General features: G+C 37.9%; 1 protein-coding gene across 1 annotated transcript in view; it reads right to left on the bottom strand.

Annotated features, from left to right (window-relative positions):
- Positions 1-26,648, bottom strand: part of TMED10 (transmembrane p24 trafficking protein 10) — a 35,860-nt gene that overhangs the window by 8,464 nt on the left and 748 nt on the right. The window contains exons 2-3 of the mRNA XM_081290125.1: positions 8,055-8,166; positions 2,632-2,705 (exon numbers count right to left, since the gene is read on the bottom strand). Of these exons, the coding sequence (XP_081146251.1) occupies positions 2,632-2,705; positions 8,055-8,166 (186 nt within the window). The remainder of the gene's footprint in view (positions 1-2,631; positions 2,706-8,054; positions 8,167-26,648) is intronic.

Genomic DNA, 26,648 nt, shown 5'->3' on the forward strand with positions numbered 1-26,648 from the left:
ACAGACATTATTAGTCCAGGAACTACTAACAGCTATTTCTAACAAACGTTCCATGGAATCACACACTGAAAAAAAGGACTGGTCTTTGACCTGTGTTATACCCGCCTCTCCTCCTCTGCCTCAGTCTGGTCTACTATTTGGGGGAGGGAGGCAGAGGGCTCATAAGGGAATATAGTGGGGAGGAGTAGTGGGGGTTTAAGAAGCAGAACCTTAGAGCTGTGTTGTAATCATGTGCGTAAAGAAAGGCTTAAGATGTGCCAAATGTCCAAAGTAGGAAGCAGGCAAAGGAAGCAATGTGATTTCCTTTCTGCTAGGGATTCCCCTCTTGGGCTAAGCAGAAGGTTAAAAAAAAAAAAATTAAAAAATTAAAAAAAAAATACAGCCCCTTTGCCAGAGTAAATAAAACCCAAGGATAATGGGGATTCTAGGAGGTAAAGGGTTCTAAAATGTCAAATCAGTGGTATCCACATCATTCTTTTCTAAAGATATAATAATGTCAAATGTTTTCAAGAGGGAACTAGGTCTGAAGTCTAATAGGGTATCACGTACTCTGTTACTTAAAAAATACCCATTAATGATAGTCACCATGTTGGAGAACAAAGTTACAACAGGGAAATTCATATAGTTGCTTGGAAAATAGCCCATGGTTGGGAATGGCGGCAGTAACCACAAGCTGAAAATCATTTTATCTACTCTTGCATAATACCTACAACTTTTTCTTAAGAGTTTTATATCTTACAACAGCACTTTAACATACATTATCTTATGTAAATATAATTAAGGCTCTTCTGAATCATAGAAGTTTAAAAAGATGTTTCAGTTCACTGTTTTTGTTTAAACATTTATTTATTTTTTTACTTGTAGCTGGACACCATGCCTTTATTTTATTTTTATGTGGTGCTGAGGATTGAACCCAGTACCTCACACATGCTAGGCAAGCACTCAACCTCTGAGACACAACCCCAGCTCTCAGTTTACTCTTAAATTCAAACAAAGAGGCTCTTTTGCTTCTTATTTCTTTTACTTACACTAGCTTGGAGAACAAACAAGTCAAAGTCTCTACTGGGAACTGTCTTCCAATCATTGCTGGATCATTTGCTCCTATCTATTGCCTCCAAATAACCCTTTCTGTTCAAGTGTCAAACACTTGAACAGGAAAAAGAGGAAAGACCTAGGGAGCTGCTATTGTTATACTACTACTTCCTGTTGCAGAAATAACCATTCACTTCCAATCTTCATCCATTTTAGGATATTTCCCTTCTAAAGTTCTGACCAAAGACAAAGCAACTTCTCTTGTTTGATGACTCCTAGAAAACTCTTCTAAAAAGCTCTTAAAACAAATTTTCTTCACTTATTTAGTTTACATTCTACAAAAGTCATTTACATGTCCTATACTCCACTTATTCATGCCCCCAAAGACTGCTCAGGCCCTGGGAAAGAAAACTCTTTCTTTCTGTAAAGGCATCAGTCTTAATAGTTATTGTGGTTTTTTCAAAGGTGCTCTACATTTGTTTTTGTTTTTTGGCAGTACTGGAGATATAACCCAGGAGCATTCCACCACTGAGCCACACCCAAGCCCTTTTAAATTTTTATTTTGAGACAGGGTCTCACTAAGATGCAGAGTTGCAATCCTCCTGCCTCAGTCTCCAGAGTTAATGGGAATATAGGCATGACACTGCCCCTGGCTCAAATGTGCTCTTCAGCTGGGTGGGGTAGTGCACGCCTGTAATCCCAGCAGCTTGAGAGGCTGAGCCAGGAGTTTAAAGCAAGCCTCAGCAACTTAGCGAGGCCCTAAGCAAGATAATTCTAAATAAAATATAAAAAAGGGCTGGGGATGTGGCTCAGTGGCTAAGCGCCCCTGGGTTCAAATCCAGGCACCAAAAAAAAAAAAAAAAAAAAGAAACAAAGAAAGAAAGGAAGAAAAAAAGGAAGAAAGAAAAGTGCTCTTCATCTGAAGAATCATTTTGTGGTGCCCCCAAAGTCTCAAATAGAGATGAAAAAGCCTGTCACCCTTCCCTTATCCCATGTATACTCCACTTCCCTGTCATTCAAACACATCAGTTTTAATTACTCTATAATATTTCCTTTCTACTCATTATCACTATCTCTTGAAGTTTTTTCTTCCCTCCCACTTTCTTTCTTAAAGCTTGTTTTAATTAAAAGCTTTTTAACTTTTTTTGGCTGTGGTTGTTTCTAAAAGACATCCCAGTTGTTCAAGTCTAAGCATTAAATTCACATGCTGGATAGATACCTAGTTGTTGGCTCTGGGGAGAGGTCTTAGGAACTAAAAACAAATCACCCTTCTTAACCTTAGACATTAAGACATAACTGAAGCTTGGCTTTTAAAAATCATTACTACATATATCTGGTTTCTGCCTCAAGAGGTCTAATGGCATATGCTTGAGTGCGACATCTGTAAGGGACAGTTGGTTCAGTCCTTTGGTTGACAGAACAACCAGATTTACTATTTAAGGCCATTAATACAACTTTTTGTATTAATAAAATCATAGCTGGTTGTCACATGACTGCTGAGAAAAACGCAGCCTTCTGGACAAAGCATAGCCTGTTGGCCTGACACAGAATCTGACGGCACAGCATGTTGCCTCCTCTGGCTGTGGCGGCAGAACATACCTCTTCATAATTTTTCGCCTCCACTCCATGCTTCATGTCTAGGATCACGAGTTGGTCAGGTATCCGCCCTGTCCCTGAGAAAGAAATCAAAAGAATCATTGTGCAGAATATTTAAAATTCCGGGAAATCACCCACCCACCTCCCTCTCCCTCACCCCTATCCTCTCAATAGAGGGAAACAGACACAACTCCTCCCCCTACTCAGCTGCAAAAAATTCCTGGCTCTGGCTAAAATCACAAACATTCCAGACAAAGCCTCTATCTGTGTGGGGTGCCAGAAAGCAAAGAGAACATGCTGCTGGCAAACATCTCTGAGCAGGCACGACACAAGATACTGCTACTGGTACTACAGAGGAGTAGAATAGGAGAAGAAAAAACACATAGGCTTTTCAATTGGAAAATAAAACTCAAAAATCACAACCCTGTGAAATTTACTGGCATACAGATCAGTAGGAAGTGAGTACCAACTTAGGCTGAAAATGCACATTTCCACATCTGAAAAGAATGCCTGTTAAATTTTGAAAGCAAGTCATGCTCAATTAGGATTACTGAGTACATGCTAACTTTGAATTTATTTAACACAAATCTGAGTATTGAAAAGAATATAGGTTTTTAATCTAATATTCCATTTTAAGTCAAATGTTCTGATCAATGTAAGGCTTATTTTAATAGATGAATAAAATGTTATAAGGTTATTCCCACTAAATCCTTAAAGGAGTTAGTTATAATTTAAAAAAAAAACTTGACAGGAAGCACAATTCTCAGGGATGTTTCTTAGAAAGAAAATTTCTATTGGGATAATAGGGCCAACAACATATTTGTATTAGAAAAATTAACTGTTTTCAGTGTGACCAAAAAGGAATTCTATGATGGCACATACCTGTAATATTATCTACTCAAAAGGCTAGGGCAGAGAATCCCAAGTTCAAGGCCAGCCTGGGCAACTTAGGAGAAGACACTGCCAGTGGCAGCGTGCCTCTGGGTTCAATCCCTAGTACTGCCCCCCCCCCCACCTAACCTTCTATTTATTTCTTTGTTTGTTTATTTATTTTTTTTTAAGTTGTAGATGGACACAATACCTTTATTTATTTATTTTTATGTAGTGCTGAGGATCAAACCCAGTGCCTCACAGGTGCTAGGCAAGTGCTCTAGCACTGAACCAAACCCTAGCTCCTCAATCTAACCTTAAATCACTGAGTAAGAGAGGAGAGGGAACAACTCAAAAGAGCCCCAAGAAACCATTCGGTTCAAATTCCTTGGATTTCATCTATTTATAAAACTAAAAACCACCTGTATGAAATCAGAGGTTTTGGGAAACAGTGCCACTTAAGAACTGAGGTCTTTAAGAGCAAAAGTCACAGGGGATGGTACTCGACCCTCTACTGCTTGAGAGACACTGAAAGTTTTCTGAAATGGACTGAAGTCAATTTAAAAAATTACTCGGGGGCTGGGGATGTAGCTCAGTTGGTAGAGTGCTTGCCTTGCATGCACAAGGCCCTGGGTTCAATCCCCAGCACCACCACCACAAAAAAAAAAAAAAAAAAAAAAAAAAAAAAAAAAAAATTACTCATTGAGCCAGGAGTGGAGGCACAAGCTTGCAATCCCAGCAGCAACTCAGGAACCTGAGGCAGGCATGAGGATTGCAAATTCAAGGTCAGACTCAGCAACTTAGTGAGATCCTGTCTCAAAATAAAAAGTTTTTTTTTTTAAAGGCTGGGGATATGACTAAGTGATAGAGCATCTCTGGGTTTAATCCCCAGTACCCCCCACTCCCCCAAAAAACTACTCACTGAGGACTCACTTGGAGCTACAACTGTGCTGAAAGACTCTCAAAAGGTATACTCTCTGCCTTCAAATAATTCACTGAGGATCTAAGACATCCATACATATAACAGCAAAGCACTATAAAATTTTGAGCCAAAACAACTGGCTCAGATAATCCCTGCTGTGAAGGAAAGGTAAGAGGTGAGTTGTGGACTGCCTGCTGAGAAGGGAGTACCTGGGCCCAATGCAGTGGGGCATACCTACAATCCCAGCAGCTGGAGTGGCTGAGGCAGGCAGATTGCATGCCTCAGCAACTCAGCGAGACCTTGTCTCTAAGTAAAATATAAAAAAGGGCTGGAGTTATGACTCAGTGGTTAAGCCCCCCTAGGTTCATCCCTCCTGGTACCAGAAAAAGAAAAAAGAAAAGAGAAGGGAATACCTGAAGGTAAGACTCGAGCAAAATATTCTAGACAGAAGGCAAAGCATGGACAAAGGCTCAGATAATGGAAATCAGTATGTCATGTTTAAGACAGTAAATAATTTATTTTGGATAGACTAGAAAGATAAATTTGAAAGCAAGAGAAATATACAGGAAGATTAAGACAAGTCATAATGATTTCTGAGCATTAAACCAACAATCTCCAAGCAAATCAAACATGGCACCCAGAGTAGTCTCTTCTCCCCTAATCTGAATGTAATAAAGATTATGACATCACCCACAGAAGATGTTAGACAAACTTTTGCCTTTCTGTCTTCATTTAAAAAGCTGTGAAACACAAGTAGCTTCTAGCCTGACATGATTCAAATGATCAGATATGTTCTTTCTATCAGAATCTTCAGTTTATCTCCTGTTTGTCACAGCACAGTATTAACATTTTTCAAGTCTAAGTGAAACCACAAAACCACAAATGTCTGGCTGGCCTAATTTTAGACCATACAGTCTCTTGCATAGAATAGCCAGTTTATTCCCTTAGCTGATATCATGGCCTAAAGACACTTTCAGTAAATCTCTTTCTATATTTGCCTGGAAAATGATAATCTCCCCCCTTTTTAATTATAACTTTATTTTGTTTGAGCAATTTTAGGTTCAGAGCAAAACTGAGAGGAGGGTAGACAGACTTCCCATTTCCCCTTACTCCTACATGTGCATACCCTTCCTCATTATCCACATCTCCTGCCAAAGTGGTAACCTGTTATAAATGATACACCTCAACAATACATCATTATCACCCAAAGCCCACAGTTATATTAGGTTCCCTTTTGACTTACATTCCAAATGTGATGCTGGGATCAATGTATGATGACATGTATCTACTACTAAGTTTCACACAAAGTTTTTTTTTTTTTTTTTGCTTATATCTTTTTTACCCTGTTTTTATTGGTGCATTGTTAATTATACATAATGGTGGGATTCACTGTTTCATATTCACACACACATACAATATAATAATTTGGTCAATATCATTTCCCATTATTTCCCTATTCTATCTCTCCTCCTCCACTTGGTCCCTTTTCTCTGGTGTACTGGTCTCCCTTTGATCTTCACGAGATTCCCCATCCCCTTCTTTTCCTTTTTTCTCTCCACCTTCCACATAAGAGAGAAAGCATATGACCCTTGACTTTGCTGAAAATAATGTTCTCAAGTTCCATCCATTTTCCTACAAATGATATAATGTCATTCCTTATGGCTGAATGAAATTCCATTTTGTATACATACCAAATTTTCTTTATCCATTCATCAACTGGCGGACGCCTGGTTAGTTCCATAACTTGGCTAATATTAATTGCACTGCTATAAACATGGGTATGTATTGCTATAGCATGTCAATATGAATTCTTTTGCATAAATCCCAAGAAATGGTATAGCTAGGTCACATGGTGGTTCCATTCCTAGTTTTTTAAGGAACATCCATATTGATTTCCATGGCATCTGTACTAATTTACAATTCCACCAACAGTGTGAAATTGTTCCCTTTTCTCTACATGCTTTCCAATATTAATTATTGTTTATATTCTTCTAATATATATATATATATATATATATTTTTAGTTTTAGCTGGACACAATACCTTTATTGTATTTGTTTATTTTTAAGTGGTGCTGAGGATCAAACCCAATGCCTCATATGTGCAAGGCAAGTGCTCCACCACTGAGCCACAACCCGAGTTCCCCTATTATTTTTCGTATTCTTAATGGCTGCCATTCAGACTAGAAAGAGACAAAATCTCAGTGTAGTTTTGATATGCATTTCCCTAACTGCTAAAGATGTTGAAATTTTTTTCATATATTTGTTGGCCTTCTATACTTCTTTTTTGAGAAGTGTCTGTTTAGTTCATCCACCCATTTATTAATTGGGTTATGTGAGGGTTTTTTCTTGTATATTCTGGGTATTAATCCTAAGAAGAATAGCTAACAAAGATTTTCTCCCATTTTGAAGGTTCTCTCTTCACATTTTTAATTGTTTCCTTTGCTGTGCAGCAGCTTTTTAATTTGATGATATCCATTTATTAATTCTTAGTATTATTTCCTGCCTATTGAGGAAGTTGCTGCCTTTGCCTATATATTGAGGTGTTGACCTACATTTTCTTTTCTTTTTTTTTAAATTAATTTTTTTAATTTGTTCTACTTAGTTGTACATGACAGCAGGATGCATTTCAATTCATTATACACAAATGGAGTGCAACATTTAAATTCTCTAGTTGTATATGGTGTAGAGATGCGCCATTTGGGCAATCATACATGTACCTAGGGTAATGATGTCCATCTCATTCCACTATCTTTCCTACCCTTATAACCTCTCTCAACCCTCCCCTTTGCCCAATCCAAAGTTCCTCCACCACCACCCCCACCCCCCACCCCCCGTCATAGATAGCATCCACTAATCAGAGAAAACATTTGGCCTTTAGATTTGGGAGATTGGCTTACTTCACTTAGCATAATATTCTCCAACTCCATCCATTTACCTGCAAATGCCATAATTTTATTCTCTTTTAATGCTGATTAACCCTACATTTTCTTCTAGGTTGCAAAGTATAATTCCTAAGTATTTGATTATCTTAGTTGACTTTTGTGCAGAGCGAGATAAGGACCTCATCTCATTCATAGAAGAATGGATAACCATTTTTCTAAACACTGTAAAAAAGTCTGATTTTTCTCCAACATACGTTTTTGGTACCTTTGTCAAGGATCAGATGACTATACCTGTGTGTGTTCATCTGTATCTTCTATTCTGTTCCATTGGTCTATATCTCTGTTTTTATGCTAGTATGATGCAGCTTTTGTTAATATAGCTCGGAAGTATAATTTGAAGTTAAGTATTATGATGCCTTCCAGCATTGCTTTTTTGACTTAGAATTACTTTGGTTATTCTGGACCTTTTACTCCCCCAAGTGGATTTTAGGACTGTTCCCCTCCACCACCACCCCAATTCTATGAAAAGTGTTATTGGTTCACAAGGTATTCTCTGTGCTTTACTTCATCACTCTTCTACTCCACCTAGACAATCTTTCAGAAGATGTTTCAAAGGCCACAAGACATCAAATCTCCATATCAGAAGGAACGAAAACTAAATTGAAACTAGAAATGAACTGCTGTCTATAGCGGGGGCACTACAGAGTTGGAGAAGATGCTCAATTCAAGGAAAATCTTCTGATTACTTACCCTTGCTCTCAAAACATACTTCAAACATGTCATAATCTTCAGTGGTAAAAGCAAACTTCCCCTTGGATGCATCTTCCTTGGAGTATAAAATATGTCCAGCAGAATCTGTGATCTAAAATAAAAATATAAGAATAGACAGCAAATAACACTCAGAAAGGGTACTTATAGAAATTGGGGATAGAATGAGACATTATCCATAAAAGATAGTTAATAGTCCTCAGCAACATTACGATGCTCCAACCATCTCCAAAGATGAGACTGGATTAGAATATGAAATCTAAATACAGTAATAAATGATATTCATTCAAAAAGCCTAACCACACTTGAGTCTCAAATCTGCTGCTGCTATAGGATGTCTTACCTTACGAAAAATTGATCCAGCCAATGTTCTAAGTTATGTAACTTGCATTTATCGGGGAAAAAAACCCCACTTTATACCAAGTAGAATTCAATCATTTCCTATAGAGGGACATGTCACATATACAATACACAAGAAGAGAAAAAATATATAAAAACACATTTATTCTCTAAAACAAATCCTGACAGGGCAGAAGTATGAAAGTGGAATGGAAAAGAAGGTGTGCATGAAGAAGAACATCTGGGAGATCTACTCCTGCAATGGCTACACAGTGGGAGCAAGACATGGGGTATAAACAAAAAGTTTCTCCTGAGAGACATCTTTGACTTTCTAAAATGATTATTCCTTTCTTGTAGGTTGCTTTAAACTGCTCCGTTACTGAAGAATGGCCTACAGGTGTGTGTAATCCCAGTGGCACTGAGAAGCTGTGGCAACAGGATCAAAAGTTCAAGGCCAGCTTCAGCAATTTACAAGGCCCTAAGCAATTTAGCAAGACCCTGTCTCAAAATAAAAATAAAAATGGCTGGGGATATAGCTCAGTGATGTAAAGTGACCCTATATTCAATTCTCAGTACCACTTAAAGGAGAAAAAGAAAAAGACTTATAAGCACAGATGAAGGGGCATATATTATTAAGTGAATGGCCACATACAAAGCAAAGTATGATGTGGTAACTTAAAAAAATTGGATTCCAGGCTAAGAGCACATGGCTGTCTTAGCAAAAGGCATTATTTCATCATCTAAGTCAGGAAGCTACTTTGCAATGTGAAACATAAAAATAGTGGCTTCATTAAACTAAACTAGATGTTCTAATGCTGTTTGTTAAAATAGACTTCTTCCAAAGGAACAAAACAAACATTCTTTATAATTCTTTTATAGGCAAAACTATAAACAGGAAAAATGGAGTAGCATACATTTAAGCTTATATATTTAAAAGCACCCCCTTTTTTTTTTTTTTTGGTAGTGCATATTAAACCCAGGGGCACCCAGCCCTTTTTTATTTTTCATTTTGAGACAAGGTCTCACTAAGTTGCTCAGGGACTTCCTAAATTGCTGAGGCTGAGATTCTCCTGCCTCAACCTCCCGAGCTGCTATGATTACAGGCATGCACCACTATGCCCTGTTAAAAGCACTTTTTTAACAGTAGTTAATTCTGAGTCATAAGATTTCCCTTCATACTTTAATATTTTCTTTTAATTTTCCACAAAGGTATATAGTCAAAAATAATAATAAAGCTATTTCACTTTGGAAAAAATTCTTAATAACTAAAGAATATTATCATTACTCAACTTGAAAGATGTGTTAATGAAAAAGGGTTTGTTAATATTCGTGCAATATTTTCTGCCATCAAACATCATTAATTTTTCAAGCACCGAAGATACTTAGATCTGTGTTGGTCACAGGATTTGGGATGAGTAAGATTCTACCTTCAAAGTGCTTAAGAATCTAAATAAAGATAAGGTATAAAAAACAATACACCTTCATTTTAGTTTTGATTTGCATTTGCCCGATTAGTGATGATGGACACCTTTTCATATATATGTTGGTTATTTGTACAAGGTGATGGAATATGTTAATGAACTTGATCGTGGCAATCACCTCACAATGTATATCAAAATATCACATTGTACATCTTGAATATATATAATTTCTACTTATCAATTATACCAAAATGAAGCAGAAAAAGAAATAAAACAGCTTCATTGCAATGTAGAGTGCACTACTAGAGATAGCACAGTGCTATAGGATTACAAAAGGTCAGAGTGTATTCTGGAGCAATTAATATGAACTAAATCCTAAAGGAAGAATCTCAATCAAGGGAAGAAGAGGAATAAAGACATTTAGGGTAGAAAAGATGGCAAATATGAAGGGCTCAGTTGGAATACATGGAAGACAAGAAAGAATAACCAGAGTATTTAGATTCCTTCCACCAGTGCAAATCGGAGAGCTGAGAGTCTCTCAAGTGGTACACAGCCCTCTTCAGACTGCATTCCCCACCTTAGAGAGATGAATAGGCAGTTGGAAGGTCAAGAATTTGAAGTCAGTATTAGCTAAACAACCTGCTAGGGAAGTTAGCTCTGAAGATTCATAAAGGCTCTTGTTTGTGGGACACTTTTTCTTTTAGACTAATCAACTAAAAGAAAAAGCAAAAAAAAAAAACAACAACAAAAAAAAAACAACTACTTGAGAACCTTGAATATACACATATTAAAAACAAAAAACTAATCAAATCCCAAAGTAATGTGCAGTAACCGCGTTGTTCCACTCCTTCCTTTCTTCAGAATGAGTTCTCCCATCCTGATACTTCCCTACTCTGCAACCCCCAAAGCACCATCATAGCACTTCAGAGTAAGAGGAAATTCAAAAAAGGAGACTGCAGGAATAACAGATTTTTACATTCCAAACTGATGTGAAAACCTTAATTTGAATTTGGCTCCTATGAATGAAGCTGCAGACAACACAGAACTTCTCGGAGGAGAATTTGGGTAAATGAAGTTTCCAGATTTGCTCATTGCACCAGCTTAATTCTTAAGAAAAAGAAGGCATGACTTACAGGTTGCTAGAAATATTTAAACACTAAGTGAAACCAGTAGAGGACAGCAGAGAATAGGCATCAAGGTTAGAGCACTGAACAGTCATCATAGATTTTTATCATCTCCACACTCAGGTAAGAAAAGAGATCAGGTCATTGTTCTAGGACAAACAACTCAATTTATCAGGGTTTACAAGATTTGGCACACATTTGCTCAACCACCTTATTTCCTGGAAGAACAGATTATATCTCTTTATTTTCTCCTAAGGTACTGAAAGTGTCCTTCAAAAAAGTTATTTTTTAAGTTTAAGGAGAAGAATCTCTCTAGATCGTAAAGATGCTTAAGTGCAGATCGTAAAACTCTTATTAAGGCACCTTTGGGCTGGGAACATAGCTCAGTGGTAAAGTATGTGCTTAGCATGCCCAAGGCCCTAGGTTCAATCCCCAGCACCATAAAAGAAAAAAATTCCTACACAGAGTGCTCCGTGAAATGAATTAAGGCATCTTGCCAGTCATGGTGGCGCATGCTTGTAATCTCAGCAGCTCGGAAGGCTGGGCAGGAGGATCATGAGTTCAAGGTCAACCTCAGCAATTCAGTGAGACCCTGTCTCTAAAATTATATTTTTAAAAAGGGCTGGAGATGTGGCTCAGTGGTTGAGTGCACCTGGGTTCAATCCCAGGTACCAAAAAAAAAAAAAAAAAAAAAAAAAGAAGTCTTCCATGTTTTTCTGAAAGACTCCAGAACATTCCACGCCTCCTACTGGTACTCAGACGGAGTAAAAGTTGTTTAACTTGTCCTCTTCTATATTGTACTGAGGAACTTCAGTCAAGGAAGAACCATTTCCTTTGTCCAATGATATCTGAGAAGTTATTCGAGATTCATCCTAGGGCAAAGACTTACATGCATCACTAGAGGCTGAAGGCAGAGGATCAACCCACTGCAGCCTTCTATCAGCATGAAACTGACCTCCCAGAAATACTGTATGACAATGCTCACAGTTCCCTCAGGGTCTTCACATTTCTATACTCCCTATAACCTTTAGCTGACTCTATGTGACAGTATTAATTTGAATAACTTAAAAATCCAGGCAGGTAACTTGATAACTGAACTTTTAGGTTGGGCTAACTCATATGACTACTTGACATTCTAACAGATCCTAATATTTTTCTAAAAATCTGTAGGTTTCCCATCTATATTCTTCATATAATTTTGCAGTTATTTAAGAACAAAGTACAAACAAAGTCATTAGATTTAAAAAAAATCATATCCTCTAACCCCAACATCATTGCACACACCAGCAGGTAGCTATTAGGGAACAGGAAACTGGGCCCCACACAATGACTAATCTGAGCTGGCAAAGTCTAAAAGGTTTAAATGATGGTTTTTAATTTCCTTTAATTAAATGTTCTGATTATTGCCAAGCACAGTGGCACATACGTATAATCCCAGTGACTAGGGAGGCCGAGGCAGGATTATCTTAAATTTGAAGTCAGCCTCAGCAATTTAGCAAAACCTTCAATAACTCAGACCCTGTCTCAAAAAAAAAAAAAAAAAAAAAAAAAAAGAGGCTGGAGATGGAAATGTAACTCAATGTCTCAATGGTAAGGCAACCCTGGCTTCAACCCCTAGTACCCCCCCCAAAAAAAGTTCTGATTGCAGATCACCTTGAAAGATCATCTGGGTTTTTTTCTTTCAAGAATTGAGAGGGTTTTTTTCTTCTTAATTTCTACTACAAAACTATGCTAAACAATCACTGCTTTCACTTATAATAGTAAAACTTTAAAGGATTCTTTTAACAATAAAAGTACACTTAATATTTATTATGAAGTTCTTTTATTGAACGAAGGTAATATTAAGCTATAAAACTCACTCATATGACATCAAGTTTGTTTTTAGGTAACACATTCTAAAGAAAAGCAAACCAAAGTTCACAACTTAAAAAGCAGGAGGAAAAGTGTTAATTATATATGTAGAGTGGATGATATCAAGATTATGTGAATACTCACACTGAAACTGTCAAATAAGTGAGAAGAGGCCACTGGGAAAATAAACTCATCTAGAATTAGATTTTCTTGGACCATTCCAGGCAGTGGCTGGAATTAGGTTCCTAAGCAAGTCCTGCTCCTAAAGTCTTATTCCTTTATCAAACATTCAAAAATCTAAGTAGCTTAGGCCAATAAAGCAGTTAGGAATAAGTAGAGCTCACAAAGGAAGAAACAAATACGTTTTCAAGAGCCTGAAGTCAACAAATGATATCCGAACAATAAATATGGCTCTAATAAGTTTTCTGGAAGCCAACATTTAAGAAATAAACTGGGGGCTGGGGATGTGGCTCAAGCGGTAGCGCGCTCGCCTGGCGTGCGTGCGACCCGGGTTCGATCCTCCGCACCACATACCAACAAAGATGTTGTGTCCGCCGAGAACTAAAAAAAAAAAAAATATTAAAAATTCTCTCTCTCTCTCTCTCTCTCCCCCCTCTCTCACTCTCTCTTAAAAAAAAAAAAAGAAAAAAAAGAAATAAACTGGGTTACACATGGTTTGTTTTCTGATGAAAGCTCACAAATTTATCTCAGAGAAATTTTCCTGGAACTAACATGAACAACAATTTATCAGGAAGGTCCTTGTCATTTTCAAACATGGACTTTCAAATACAATTCAAATAGGTACTTTTAGTGAACCTCTGTATCAATGTATGGCAATGCAGAGCTAGGACTCAGAGGACCTAATACCAATACTCCTGTGCCCTGGTTCTGTCTCCTACCCCTCACCAATACAACTTTCCTCCCCATTCCAGCCTAGTCCTCTAGTTCATGGAATTCAGCCTCAATCTAAAGCTGCAAGAAGGATGGGACTACTTTTGACCACTTGTTGCTACAAGTGTTGAGGGGATACTAGGAAAAGATGTCTTAACATTACTATCCAACTGTATCTTGGCTTTTAATACCACTTACTCTCCAATCAGGACTCCTTGAAAAAGCAAACGCTAGGACTGCTAGGACTGAGGTGAGTGGGAAAGGTACAAGATGGGCTGGAGCATCTTGTAGTGCCAGAAAGGAAATGCTCAAAAAGGAAAAAACTTTAAGAATGTAGAAACATCAAGGAGACACAGGAACTAATCAAAAGAGCTCCCAATGGCCAAAGCTGAAACAACTTAAACAACAAAATAAAATAGTAATAAGATTATAATCCAAAGTACCCAGTAAATATCCATGAATTCATACTGGTATAAATGATTGTAAATAAGTAGGGGAAGGAAGACAAATCTCTCAACTTATGTAAATACTGGACATTCAAAATAAAGCATAACTCCACATTTTTAAAGTGTGGGGTGCACAAAATAACTTCCTTCCGAAGAACACAATATAAAGAAAAATAACTTTACAGTGGATAGATAAACCTGACAAACACTCACTTAGCCAGATGTCAAGGTCAATATAAACAGTGATAAATAATGTTAATATGATATGATGAAAATGACATTTGACCTCTGTGGTCTTCTCCCAAAACCCATAACTCCATTCTTTTTTTTTTTTTTTAGGGGGCAGGTTACCAGTGATTGAACTCAGGGGCACTTGATCACTGAGCCACATCCCCAGACCTATTTTGTATTTTATTTAGAGACAGGGTCTCACTGAGTTGCTTAGCACCTGGCTTTGCTGAGGCTGGCTTTGAACTCACGATCCTCCTGCCTCAGCCTCCCAAGCTGCAAGGATTACAGGCATGCAGCGCCACTGTACCCGGTTCCTTATCTTGAGAAAATCGTCAAATCCCATTAGAGAGCACCCTACAAAATACCACACTAGTACTCCCCAAACATAAGGTCATCAAAAACAAGGAAAGCCCAAGAAACTGTCACAACTAAGAGGAACCAAAAAGAACCATGATTACATATAATGTATTTGGGCTGGGGATGTGGCTCAAGCGGTAGCGCCCTCGCCTGGCATGCGTGCGGCCTGGGTTCGAACCTCAGCACCACATATCAACAAAGATGTTCAGTCCGCCGAGAACTAAAAAATAAATATTAAAAAAAATTCTCTCTCTCTAAAAATAATAATAATAATGTATCCAAGATGGGATCCTGGAACCGAAAAACACTTTAAAAAACAAAAAAAAAAAACAAAACAAAACAAAAAAACCCAGTCTATGGAAATCTGAATTAAGGAATTTAGTTAGTAATAATGAAACAATATTGGTTCATTTACCCTGACAGATATACAATGCTAATGTGAGAATTAGTGACAGGATATTGGGTACAGGGTAAATAGGAACCATATTATTTTCACTATTTTTCTGTAAATATCAAATCATTTAAAAATAAAACTTCAAAAATATATCCAGGGAGCTGGGTGTGGTGGCACAGGCCTATGATCCCAGCAATATGGAAAGCTAAGGCAGGATGATAGCAAGTTCCAGGCCAGCCTCAGTAATTTAGCGAGGCACTAAGCAACTTAGCAAGACCCCGTCTTATATAAAAAATAAAAAGGTCTGTGGCTGTGCTTCAGTTTATCAAGTGCCTCTGGTTTAATCCCTGGTACCAAAAACAAAAATGAGCAAACAAAATATCCAGACAGATTAAGTCAAACACAAATACGTATGCACATAACTCTAGAGTCTCAAATTTAGTCTACTTAGAGCTAAGCAAGCCAACAAGCATTTTTACATACTTTTCATGAAGTATATACAAATAGTTCATTGACTAGTCTTTGCCTACTCTCATAAAATGACACACAAGCCCGTGCAATGGCACATGCTTGTAATTCCAGTGATTTAGGAGGCTGAGGCAGGACATGAAAAAAGTAAAAGAACTGGGGATATAGCTCAGTGGTAGAGTGCCCCTGGGTTCAATCTCTGGTACCTAAATAAATAAAATAACACATGAACCAAAGGAGAGGTGGCAAGTCTGTGTCTTCCTATTGGCACAAGGCACACATAGCTTTCATTTGCTGAGTCAGCACCATACCCCATCACTCCAAGAATATGTTCCCCTGATTCACTTTAAAAGATCCCCAAAACAACAAAGTTTTTGCTGGGAGCAGCAGAGGTCAATCAGTGTTTGTTTGTTTGTTTTTTTTTTTAAAGAGAGAGAGAGAATTTTAATATTTATTTATTTTTTTAGTTATCGGTGGACACAACATCTTTGTTGGTATGTGGTGCTGAGGATCAAACCTGGGCCGCACGCATGCTAGGCGAGCGCGCTACCTCTTAAGCCACATCCCCAGCCTGGTCAGTTTTAAGCTGGAAGAAACATGAAGATAATTTCCTTCAAATGGCTCCAACCTGCATTCTGTCTTTTTCAGGTTATGATCAGTCTGTGGAATAACACTGAATATACAACTATTTTAAAAATAACCATCAACCTTGTAGTTCCTGACAAATTAGAAACACTGATATGGAATAAAAATGCACTGAAACAAAAACACATAGCCTTCTCTCTTTGACAGACAGTATAGAATAGTAAATAAGATGGATGGTTCTAGAGTCTGTGCTCCAATCACAGTTTGCCATTTACTAGATGTAAAGTCTTGAGCCTGTTCCTTAATCTCTGTGCCTCATTTGCAAAATAAGAACAATTGCTATACATACTCCATAAGGTTACTGTGAGGATTATTAAATGCAATACAGTGAAGTGCCTAGAACAGTGTCAGTCACATAACAAGCACTCAGTAAAATGTTACTATTATTAAAGTAACTGTTAGCATTATTGCTGTTATAATCATTAGTGATAATTCAGAACTCTATAGAACATTTAGATCCTTAAGCATACTTTCAACCTAACATTACTAATAGATAGTAAACTAGATAAAAGTATGCTGTATTGACCAAACCCAGGGATAATTACAGCCTGAATGGTTACTGCATGGAAACAGAAAAACAGAAATAGGTAAATTCTCAAGGAAGCAGCATCAAGATTTAGAAACTGAAGGGATAGAAAATGCCTAACAGAACAGGTATTTAATCCTTTCATCTGACAAAAAGGATTACTATAAAGACTCTAAGATGTCTCCACATTCCCTAGATATGGTTTTTAATCTGATAAATAATAACCACATAAGGATCCAACAGAGACATGAGGGAGGACTGTGTAGGCATATGTAATGATCAGGATTGTAGAGTATATGCTTCATTTGGTGAGAGTTCATGAGTAAGTCTTGATTCAACAGGTCTATTACCTAAGATATAGAAAAGCAGAAAGAATACCAATTCATTGACAAGACTTTAGCTTTAGACTGGGAAAATAATATCAGAAATAAGGCTTTCTAAACACTACCACAGGGATTGGGGCAGATAACTCAACAGCAGAACACTTGCCTAGCATTCATGAGGCCCTAGATTCTATGCCTAGCACTGCAAAAAATAAATAAATAAATAAATAAATTAAAACAAAAGGGCTACCATAAGTCGTGATTGTATCTCAAAAATGAAGAACATGGACAACTCTGATGACCTAGCCTTTATGTTTAATGGGCATAAAATGAATTTATCCTGATCTTTCAATCAACAGCAAGTACAAAGTCTATCAACTGCCTTCCTGAAATCAAAGGATCACATCTAGATTTTACCCAGAACAAAGTCAAATTTATAAAAGCTACAAGCAGAGTTTAGCAACATCAAGTTCTTTCAGATTTCTAACACAATTCAGTAATGACATAGCACAGCACAGAAGTATTGCTGAAGCTAAAATATGATCAAAGAGGCTGGGAAGCTTTTTGTACAAGTGTGGAGACCCAGAAATGGAAAATTTCCAGGCACTGGTAAGATAATGGATAGATGCTCTCTTCCTGCTTCCATCAGCATTTGCTACATTAACTTAACACAGGCAATACGTCATGCTTGACTGAGGAGCAGGGAAGCTAGCAGGGAAGAAATGGAGAGAAAGAAGAGGGGGAAGGGAAGGAATGAGAAGGAAAAACCAGTTGCTGCCGTAACAACACTACTGTGGGGGTGAAGCCAGATCAAATGTTTTTTTTCATACTGTTCCAAAGTTATTTACGGTAAAAACCTCCAGCATGACCCTTTTAGGCACAAACAAAGCCTTGTTCTTTCTTAACAACTAGTCCCTTGACTTCCCACACATTATATTGAACAATGAGGTTGGGGGCACAGGATAAAGCAGATGACATCAACCTCCCTCAAGCTGGAGTCTTGTTTGGAAGTCCAAATTCTGATCTGAGGCCAGCTGGCTGATTTCACAGAGGGCTCTACTGTCCCAGTTGCCAGGCTGCATTATGAATATGGGGGCACTAGCTTATCATCAACCACCAGTCAGCAATTCACACCAGAAACAGCATAAGTCACTGCACCCCTCTAGGTTACCTTTATAAGTCTGTCTCACTTCCTAGAAATTAGACTGAGTCTTCAGAAGTTACCATGAAGATATAATATAGCAATTTCAAACTGTAAATAGTGTCCTTCTCTAGATCAATTCAAAACAGGGAGATGTGTGGACAATTATTTATTGAATAAGCTTTAAATGAAGTAAAAATCCTTTAATTTTTACAGAGAAGGAAATACAGGGTCAGGTTTTAATTAAAATCTAGAATTTGCTTGAGACCAAGTCTCACAACTGCCCAGACTGGCCTCTAACTTGCCATCCTCTTGCCTCAGCTGAAATTATAGACTTGTACCACTACCCAGTTAAAACTAGAAAATTTTCACATAAGACAAAAAACAAACAAAACACCCCTAGATTTTAACAAAATAAAATGTTAAGTACCAATTAGCCTTTTGTACTGAACCATCTACTTCTAATTATCTGGACAATAGCCACATTACATATAAATTTTAAAAGATTGTACTTTTCCCAGTAGAAAGAGAGATCAGCCTGAGTAAGGGTCCTCATTGATTAAAAAAAAAAAAAAATCTACATGGATGGGGGGTGTGAAGGAGGGTGAGATTAAACCAGGGGCACTCTATCATGAAGTGACATCCCCAGCCTTTTTTTTCTTTCTTTTTTGAGACAGGATCTTGCTAAATTGCCCAGGTTGTCCCTGAGCTTGTGACCCTCCTGCCTCAGCTCCCCAGTCACTGGGATTACAGGTAGGTACCAATGCACCTGGCCCAAGGATAGCTACTTTTGAGAAATGAGCAACAAGCATCCCATTTTTTTCTCATCTTCAATACAGAAAAGCACTTGGTAGATACTAAGTAATAATAAACTGAAATATAATCATCCCCCAAATCTAAAAACTATAATATATGTAGTATCTTTCCATATATCTTTTTGGGGGGGGGATCATAAACTATGGCTTCCCAACTGCTAGGTTGCTTCTTGATAATTTTTAGTCTGAGACTGTGAGTAGGCATATGACTCGAGGCAAATGATCTGTTTGTCTTTTAAAAAATATATATATATATATTTTTTTTATGTGATGCTGAAGATCGAACCCAGTGCCTCACAAGCACTAGGGAAGCACTCTATCGCTGAGCCACAACCCCAGTCCCTGTTTGTCTTTCTTTAAGCTCACTGGGAAGGACTAAGACAAGACAGTAACTGGGCATAATATCCATATTTAAAAATTCTTATTTAGACAAAGAATTGTCAGCACTTTCGAAAATGACAACGAGAAAAAAAAAAGTTAGACTGATTAGATTTGGAAGATGAAATGTGTTTATAAATTATTTAAATTATTACCATCAACCTCTTCTTTCCTTTATAGTAATGACTACAACTCTTCACAACTTTTTCTTTTTCTGCAATCTATTTCCAAAATATAAATCACCCTTAGGCAACAACTTGTGTCAGGCCCTAAAATTAACTCATCCCCAATTTCCACTATTAATCAGGATTTTAAATAATAAACAGTAGTGGTGGATCCTACTATTATTGTATTACCTAGTCCTAATGAAAATAAAGTTTTTTGGTTTTGATATTTTGGTACCAGGGATTGAACCGAGAGGCACTTAATCACTGAACCACATCCCCAGTCCTTCTTATATTTCATTTAGAGGTAAGGTCTCTCTAAGTTGCTTTAAGGCCTTGATAAATTGCTGAGGCTGGCTTTGAACTTGTGATCCTCCTGTCCCAGCCACCCAAACTGCTGGCATTACAGGCATGTGCCACTGCGCACAACAATAATGTAATTTTAAATTCAAAATTAAGAGAGCTGATTTTTAATTCCTACAAGCTTTTGTTATCTATCTGAAGTAATGGGGTAATTTCCATATTAATGATAAATGATGAGGTGATACTTCTTGCTTCAATTTTGTACAGCAAAATCAAATACAATTGAGCCTAACTTAGCCTCAATTTATAAAAAGAATGAGGAAGAGAGGCATGGGGTAGACACAACTAGAAATCTCAATATGAAATGCATCTCTGATGGGCCTGAAGCAGTAATCTCTGCAGCAGAGGCCCTCCCATCATTTGTATCTGTGTCCAGAGGACCTCCCTAACTCAAATACTCTTCACCTCGTCAATCACTGCTACCCCAGCCACCCGGCTTTTCATTATAGTACCTTTCACTACCTGAGGATTTGTTTTTTTTTTCCCCCTTCCCTTTCCTTTTTAAAACTTTTTTGTCTTTGCTCCCCATTAGAGCTCAAGGACCTTGTCCTTATTCATTCCTAATCCCCACCAGGTCAGACATGTACCAAATATTAAATAAATAGTTGTGAATGAATGGAAGAATCACATTTAAAACATGTTTACATTTTTTGTGTGTATGGTGCTAGGGAATGAACCCAGGGCCATGTGCATGCGAGGCAAACACTCTACCAACTGAGCTATATAGCCCCAGCCCAAAATGCTTAAAATTTTTATCATTAAAATATTTCATATTGGCAGAATACAAATTTATAAAATTTAGTATCTGGTCACTTCAATGACCTATGTCAGATGAGCAATTCAAATTTTATTCAATAGAGGAAAACAACCTTTATGTGTAAGGTAGGGATGACAGAGCTCATATAATTGTCAGAGGACTGAGATAAATGGGTTTTCTATTGTGCAGGACCCATTAGGGTACTTTGCAGACGTGAAAAGACCAGCCTGGGCAACTTAGAGAGACCCTATCTCAAGATAAAAAAATAAAAAGAGCTCAGGATGCAGCTCAATGGCAAAGTACTTGCCTAGCCTGCAGAAGACCCTGGGTTCAATCCCCAGTACCCCCTCCTCCACAAAAACCCAACCAAATTTAACTAGTTGTACAACAATATATATATATTAAACTGAAGACACAATGACAGATAAGACATTAAGGAGCTCAACATGTAAGGACCACACTACATAAAGAGTGACACATCAAACAGGATGTAATGGAAGCACATAGAGGTACAAAAAAGCAAAAGCTGATTCAGGTTAAAACAACACTATATTCAAAGATCTGCAAGGTGTTCAATATGACCACAGTCATGACAAAGAGTAGAGAAAAGAAAAGAGAAAGAGGAAAGATGAGAGCTGATGCAAGGACAATGCCTCATTCCTTTTGCTGAGGTTCTACTGTGTGGAAGGCCCTGGTATTAGATACATACACAGCTGGGATGGGATAAAGTCTCCACTTAAGGAACTTTCAGTCTATCTGAAGAGATGGGTAAACAAAGAAGCAACATGGATATGATAACATAGGTGCAGGAAAAATATGCGTTGGTCAGGTAAACCCAGTCCTATATTCACAGATATCCTCTAAGAGACTGCCTCATTTGGAGCAACCAACCACCAAATGACAATTTCAGATAGCTGGGGTTAGCACTATAGGAAGTTCTCCTTTCTGCTACCTCAACTCAAACCACAGCTGCTTTGCATATGTGACCAAAGAGTAGACAATCCACAGGCTCAGACCTAGAACATGGCCTGGCATATAAAAAGGAACTCCTCTGCTCAGGAATTACATGTCTGAACCCTCAATGATGCACTGAGAAAATCCTTGAGGTAGAGTCTGAGCCACCAGAGATCAAAATAGAAGAAAAAGCAGAAGTGAACAGATACATGAAATAATCACAAACTGTGCTAAGGGGCTACATGCCAGGTAAGTACTCTGCATTGAGCTACATCCTGAGCTCTTTTTATTTTTTATCTTTAGATAGGGTCTAAGTTGCTCAGGCTGCACAATATATTACAATCTTTAAAATGACATCCAGTCTGTGGTCTCTAAATACCATTTCCTATAAAAAAGAACCAGGACTCACTGAGGGAACAATACTCTTCTAAGGTCTAGGGATGATAAATGTAAGATAAGGCTAGGGGCTGGGTGTGGTGGTGGTAAATGCCTGTAATCCCAGCTACCAAGAGGCTGAGGCAGGAGGATCCCAAGTTCAAGGATAGTGTGGGTAACTTAGTGAGACCCTGTCTCAGAATAAAATCTAAAAGGGATATGGCTAATTAGTAGAGTCTTTGTCTAGCATGCGTCAGGCCCTGGGTTCAATCCCCAGTATAACCAAACAAAAAAAGATAGGACATCTTGTGGTGCGAGAAAATGAAGAAGTTATCAAAACTAATAGGATTGTATCAAAAGGATACAGAAGCCAATATGAAGGGGCTAAAGGAACAATTTTTTTTTACAGATGCAAACTGAATAAAACATAAAGACTCTAAAAATCGAAACAATAAAAAGAGTTCAGTAAAATACTTTAAAAAAAAAAGATAAGAAAACAAACCCAAATCCCTCATTGATTCACACTCACACTGGAAATTACGAGGGAAAATGTTTTAAACCATATGTAGATAATCAAATGGTCTTACTTCATGAATTCCTTAGAAATATCAGAATTAGAAAATCATCATTTCACAACCTTAATGAATAGATTCATACTAGTCATTAATGGATTCTAAGTGAAAGATTAATAGCAAACTCATAGTGGTACACACCTGTAATCCCAGCAGCTCTGGAAGCTGAGGCAGGAGGATAACAAAAGCCAGTCTCAGCAAAAGCTAGGCCCTAAGCAACTCAGTGAAACCCTGTCTCTAAATGAAATACAAAATAGGGCTTGGGGTGTGGCTCAGTGGTTGAGATGCCCTGAGTTCAATCCCCAGTAATGCCCCCCCCCCAAAAAAAACCTTTACAATGGAGGCTTCAGGCTGTTACCACCTAGACAGGCAGAAAAATGATCCCCTCCAAGATGCTGACATCCTAATCTCCAGAACCTGTGAAAATGTTATTTTATATGAAACCAGATTTTGCAGATATGATTAAATTAAGGGTTTTGAGATGGGGGGTTATCATGAGGGTCCTTATAAGAGAAAGAGCAAGGCAGGAGAGTCAGGGAAAATGAGATGATGGAAGTGGGGAAGAGGGAAGGAGGAAGGGAGGGAGGCTTCAAAAGGAGGAAAAGAGAGGGACAGAACAGGGAAAGACACTATGCTAATGGCTTTGAAGAAAGAGACATGGTGAACCAAGAGCCAAAGAATGTATAGATGGCCTCAAGAAGCTGGACAAGGCAAGGAAAGTGATTCTCCAGAAGGAACACAGCCTTATTAACAACTTGATATTAGGAATTCTGACTTCAGATCTCTTAAGATAAATGTCTGTTAACACTGTGGCAATCTGTGGTGCAGGAGGCCACTTATATACATCTCAATCCACTGATCGTCTTTATAGCACTAAGAGGCACAAAAAGTACTGAGTATTCCTATTGCAATGCCACAAGAAACACAGCACCAGCCACAAGTACCCTTACCAAGAAAAAAAACAATGGGATTACATCTTTATAACATTTTTTTTATAAGAAATATAGGGGGCTGGATTAGTTAAATGATACATCAAGGAAGAAAACAAGACAAATCCAAAAGGTGGAACATTCTTTAAGGACAACTGCCTCCCAACAATAAAACTGTAAGCTCTATTAAAAAAAAAAAAAAAGCCTGGTGTGGTGGCACATGCCTGTAATCCCAGCGGCTCAGGAGGCTGAGGCAGTAGGATTGAGAGTTCAAAGCCAGCGTCAGCAAAAGCAAAAGTACTAGGCAACTCAGTGAGACCCTATCTCACAAAATAGGGCTGGGGATGTGGCTCAGTGGGGTCAAGCGCCAAGTTCAATTCCTAGTAACTCCCCCTGCCCCTCAAAAAGAGGTGGGGGAAAAGTAGACTACTCTAGATAAGTGACCTGAGACACTTTTTTGGTACTAAGGATTGAATCCATGGGTGCTTTATCACTGAGCCACATCCTCAGCCCTTTTTGAGACACAGTCTTGCTAAGGTGCCCAGGCTGGCCACGAACTTGCCATCCTCCTTCCTTGAAAGTAGCTGGTGTTGCAGGCATGCTGCCACCTCACAGAGCTACAAAGGAATTTTTTAAATAGATATTTTTTGAAACAAGTGGGAAAATGTTAGTATGTACTAGGTATTAGATAATATTAAGGAATCATCAAAAAAAAAATTTTTTTTAAAAAGGTGGGGGTTTTTTTGGTTTTTTTTTTTTTTTTTTTTTTTTTTTGAGAAAGGGTTCTCACTTTCATTTTGGAAAATTCAAATTATTCGATGAGCAACCTGTCCAGGCTGGTCTTGAACTTGTGGACTCAAGTGCTCAAGTGATCCTCCTCCTCAGCCTCAGTTCTTTTTTTTTTAGTTGTCAATGGATCTTTGTTTTTGTTTTTTTTTTTAATTGCTATGTGGTGCTGAGAATCGAAACAGTGCCTCACACATGCTAGGCAAATGCTCTGCCACTGAGCCACAATCCCAGCCCCAGCCTTAGTTCTTTTTTTGAAGAGACAGGGTCTTGCTATGTTGCCCAAGCTAGCTCCAAACTAAATTGCACTCCTTCTGCCTGTCTCCCAAGTATCTGGGATTATAAACACACACCACTGTGCCCAGTTTCAATATTCATTTTGTGAGGTGTGATTATAATAATATTGTGGTTATGTTCATATTTTTAAAGAGATTCATGCTGAAGTATGCAGGACTGAAATACCATGATATCTGGGATTTACTTTAAAATAATTTAACATAAAGGGCTGGGGTTTTAGCTCAGTGGTAGCGCACTTGCCTGGCATGTGTGAGGCACTAGGTTTGATCCTCAGCACCTCGAATCAATAAATAAAATAAAGATCTATCAACAACTAAAAAAAAAAATTAAAGTAATTTAACATAAAATAATAAAGGGAAAGCAATGCAGATAAAATATGTATGGACCCTGACAATTGCTGAATCTGGTTAAGAAGTATAAATGTAAGGGATTAGGGTTGTGGCTCAGGTGGTAGAATGCTCGCTTAGCATCTGTGAGGCACTGGGTTCGATCCCCAGCACCACATAAAAATAAAGATATTGTATTTAAAAAAAAAAAGAAGTATAAATGTAGACTCACTAGACTGTAGCACTGGAAGCAAACCAAAGCCAAAACTAACTTGAATTAGTTGGTGACATTTAAATCAAAAGTTTCATATCAAAATCTAGGTTTCTGCATTTTTTTGAAAAATGATGTGACAAAAGCACCCATGTGCTTGTTATTCTCCATTTTTCACCCTGCTATTGGATTTCCTTCCTTCCTTCCTTCCGCCCAATTCCTTCCTTTATATTATCTACTTGACATTTAGGTTTTGGACCCCAGTAGTCCAGTTAAACTGGTTAGTAGCCACAGACCACAACAGACACATTAGAGAGGTGGTGAAATGCTAGTGTGCAGCTGCACAAAGTCCTGCTGCTGAGGTCCCTTCTGCAGCCTTAGATCCAGACATAATTCCCACAAGGCTGTACTATGGTCGTTTTTATTGAATGCTTACTAAAAGCAAGGCAATGTATTTAGCACTCTGGAAAACATGAACATGAAAGTAATCCCTGCCACAGAATACTAACAGTTAAATAAGGAAAACAAGGCATAAACATGAGTAGTTACAATAAAGATAGCAAAACAATGAGTTTAGGGGTACTGTTCAGGGTAGCTTCATGGGAAGTGGCAATATAAAAAGCTTTAGAAACAGAAAATGAAAAGCACTACAAAGCATATTGGAAGATTCAAATTATTCGATGAGCAATAGCAAGCCATTGAAGAGGTGTAAAAACATAAAAATAAAAAAAAAAAATTGAAGGTTACACCAGAGATGGCAGCAAGGTCTCTTTCACTGCTCAAATTATTTGATGAACTGTATCCTCTGAAGAGCCAGAAACACTACCTCCAAAACCCTTTTTGCCTCTAAAATTTTTCCATCGCTACTTTCTTGGGTAGACAGAAGTTTACTTCCCAAAGAGAATAATAATAAAGGATGGGTCACAAAACAGTAGTTCTGAAAACAGTTTATATCTTCCAAATACAATACAAATTACATTACCCTGTATCTTCCAATATGGTGTTATAGCTTAAGGTCTGTTAAAAAATAAAAACCTTTTTTTTTCTTTTTTTGTCCAAGAAAAGCCCCATTCTGTCAAAAAGAAACCGCCACTGTTTTTATTGTGAATGAGCAAAATTACCTAAAACACAATCAAATCCTGACTGATATGGAACTACATTAAAGATTCAAAATTCAGTCCAGGCCACTCTTACTGCAAAATGAGATGGAAAGTAGCTGTCATGACCCAGGAGCACAGCTGAGATTTAGCAGAGTCTGGGCATCCAGCATTATCAAAGGAAAAACACCATTTTGTGATCAATAATGCTCTTTAATAAATTCCAGGATTTACACATTAAAAGCAAGGGGAGGAGATGGCAGCACATTCCCAACATACTCGGCTACCAACCTAAGAAGCGATACCATCTGTAACACCGGTTTATTCTACTTGAGCCTCAGTTTCCTCCTTTGTAAAACAGGGCTAACAGAATCCACCTGCTTCGCAAGGTGATG

Source organism: Spermophilus citellus (assembly GCF_964194105.1).
Source record: "Spermophilus citellus genome assembly, chromosome: 4".
In the NCBI taxonomy this organism is placed as follows: Eukaryota; Metazoa; Chordata; class Mammalia; order Rodentia; family Sciuridae; genus Spermophilus; species Spermophilus citellus.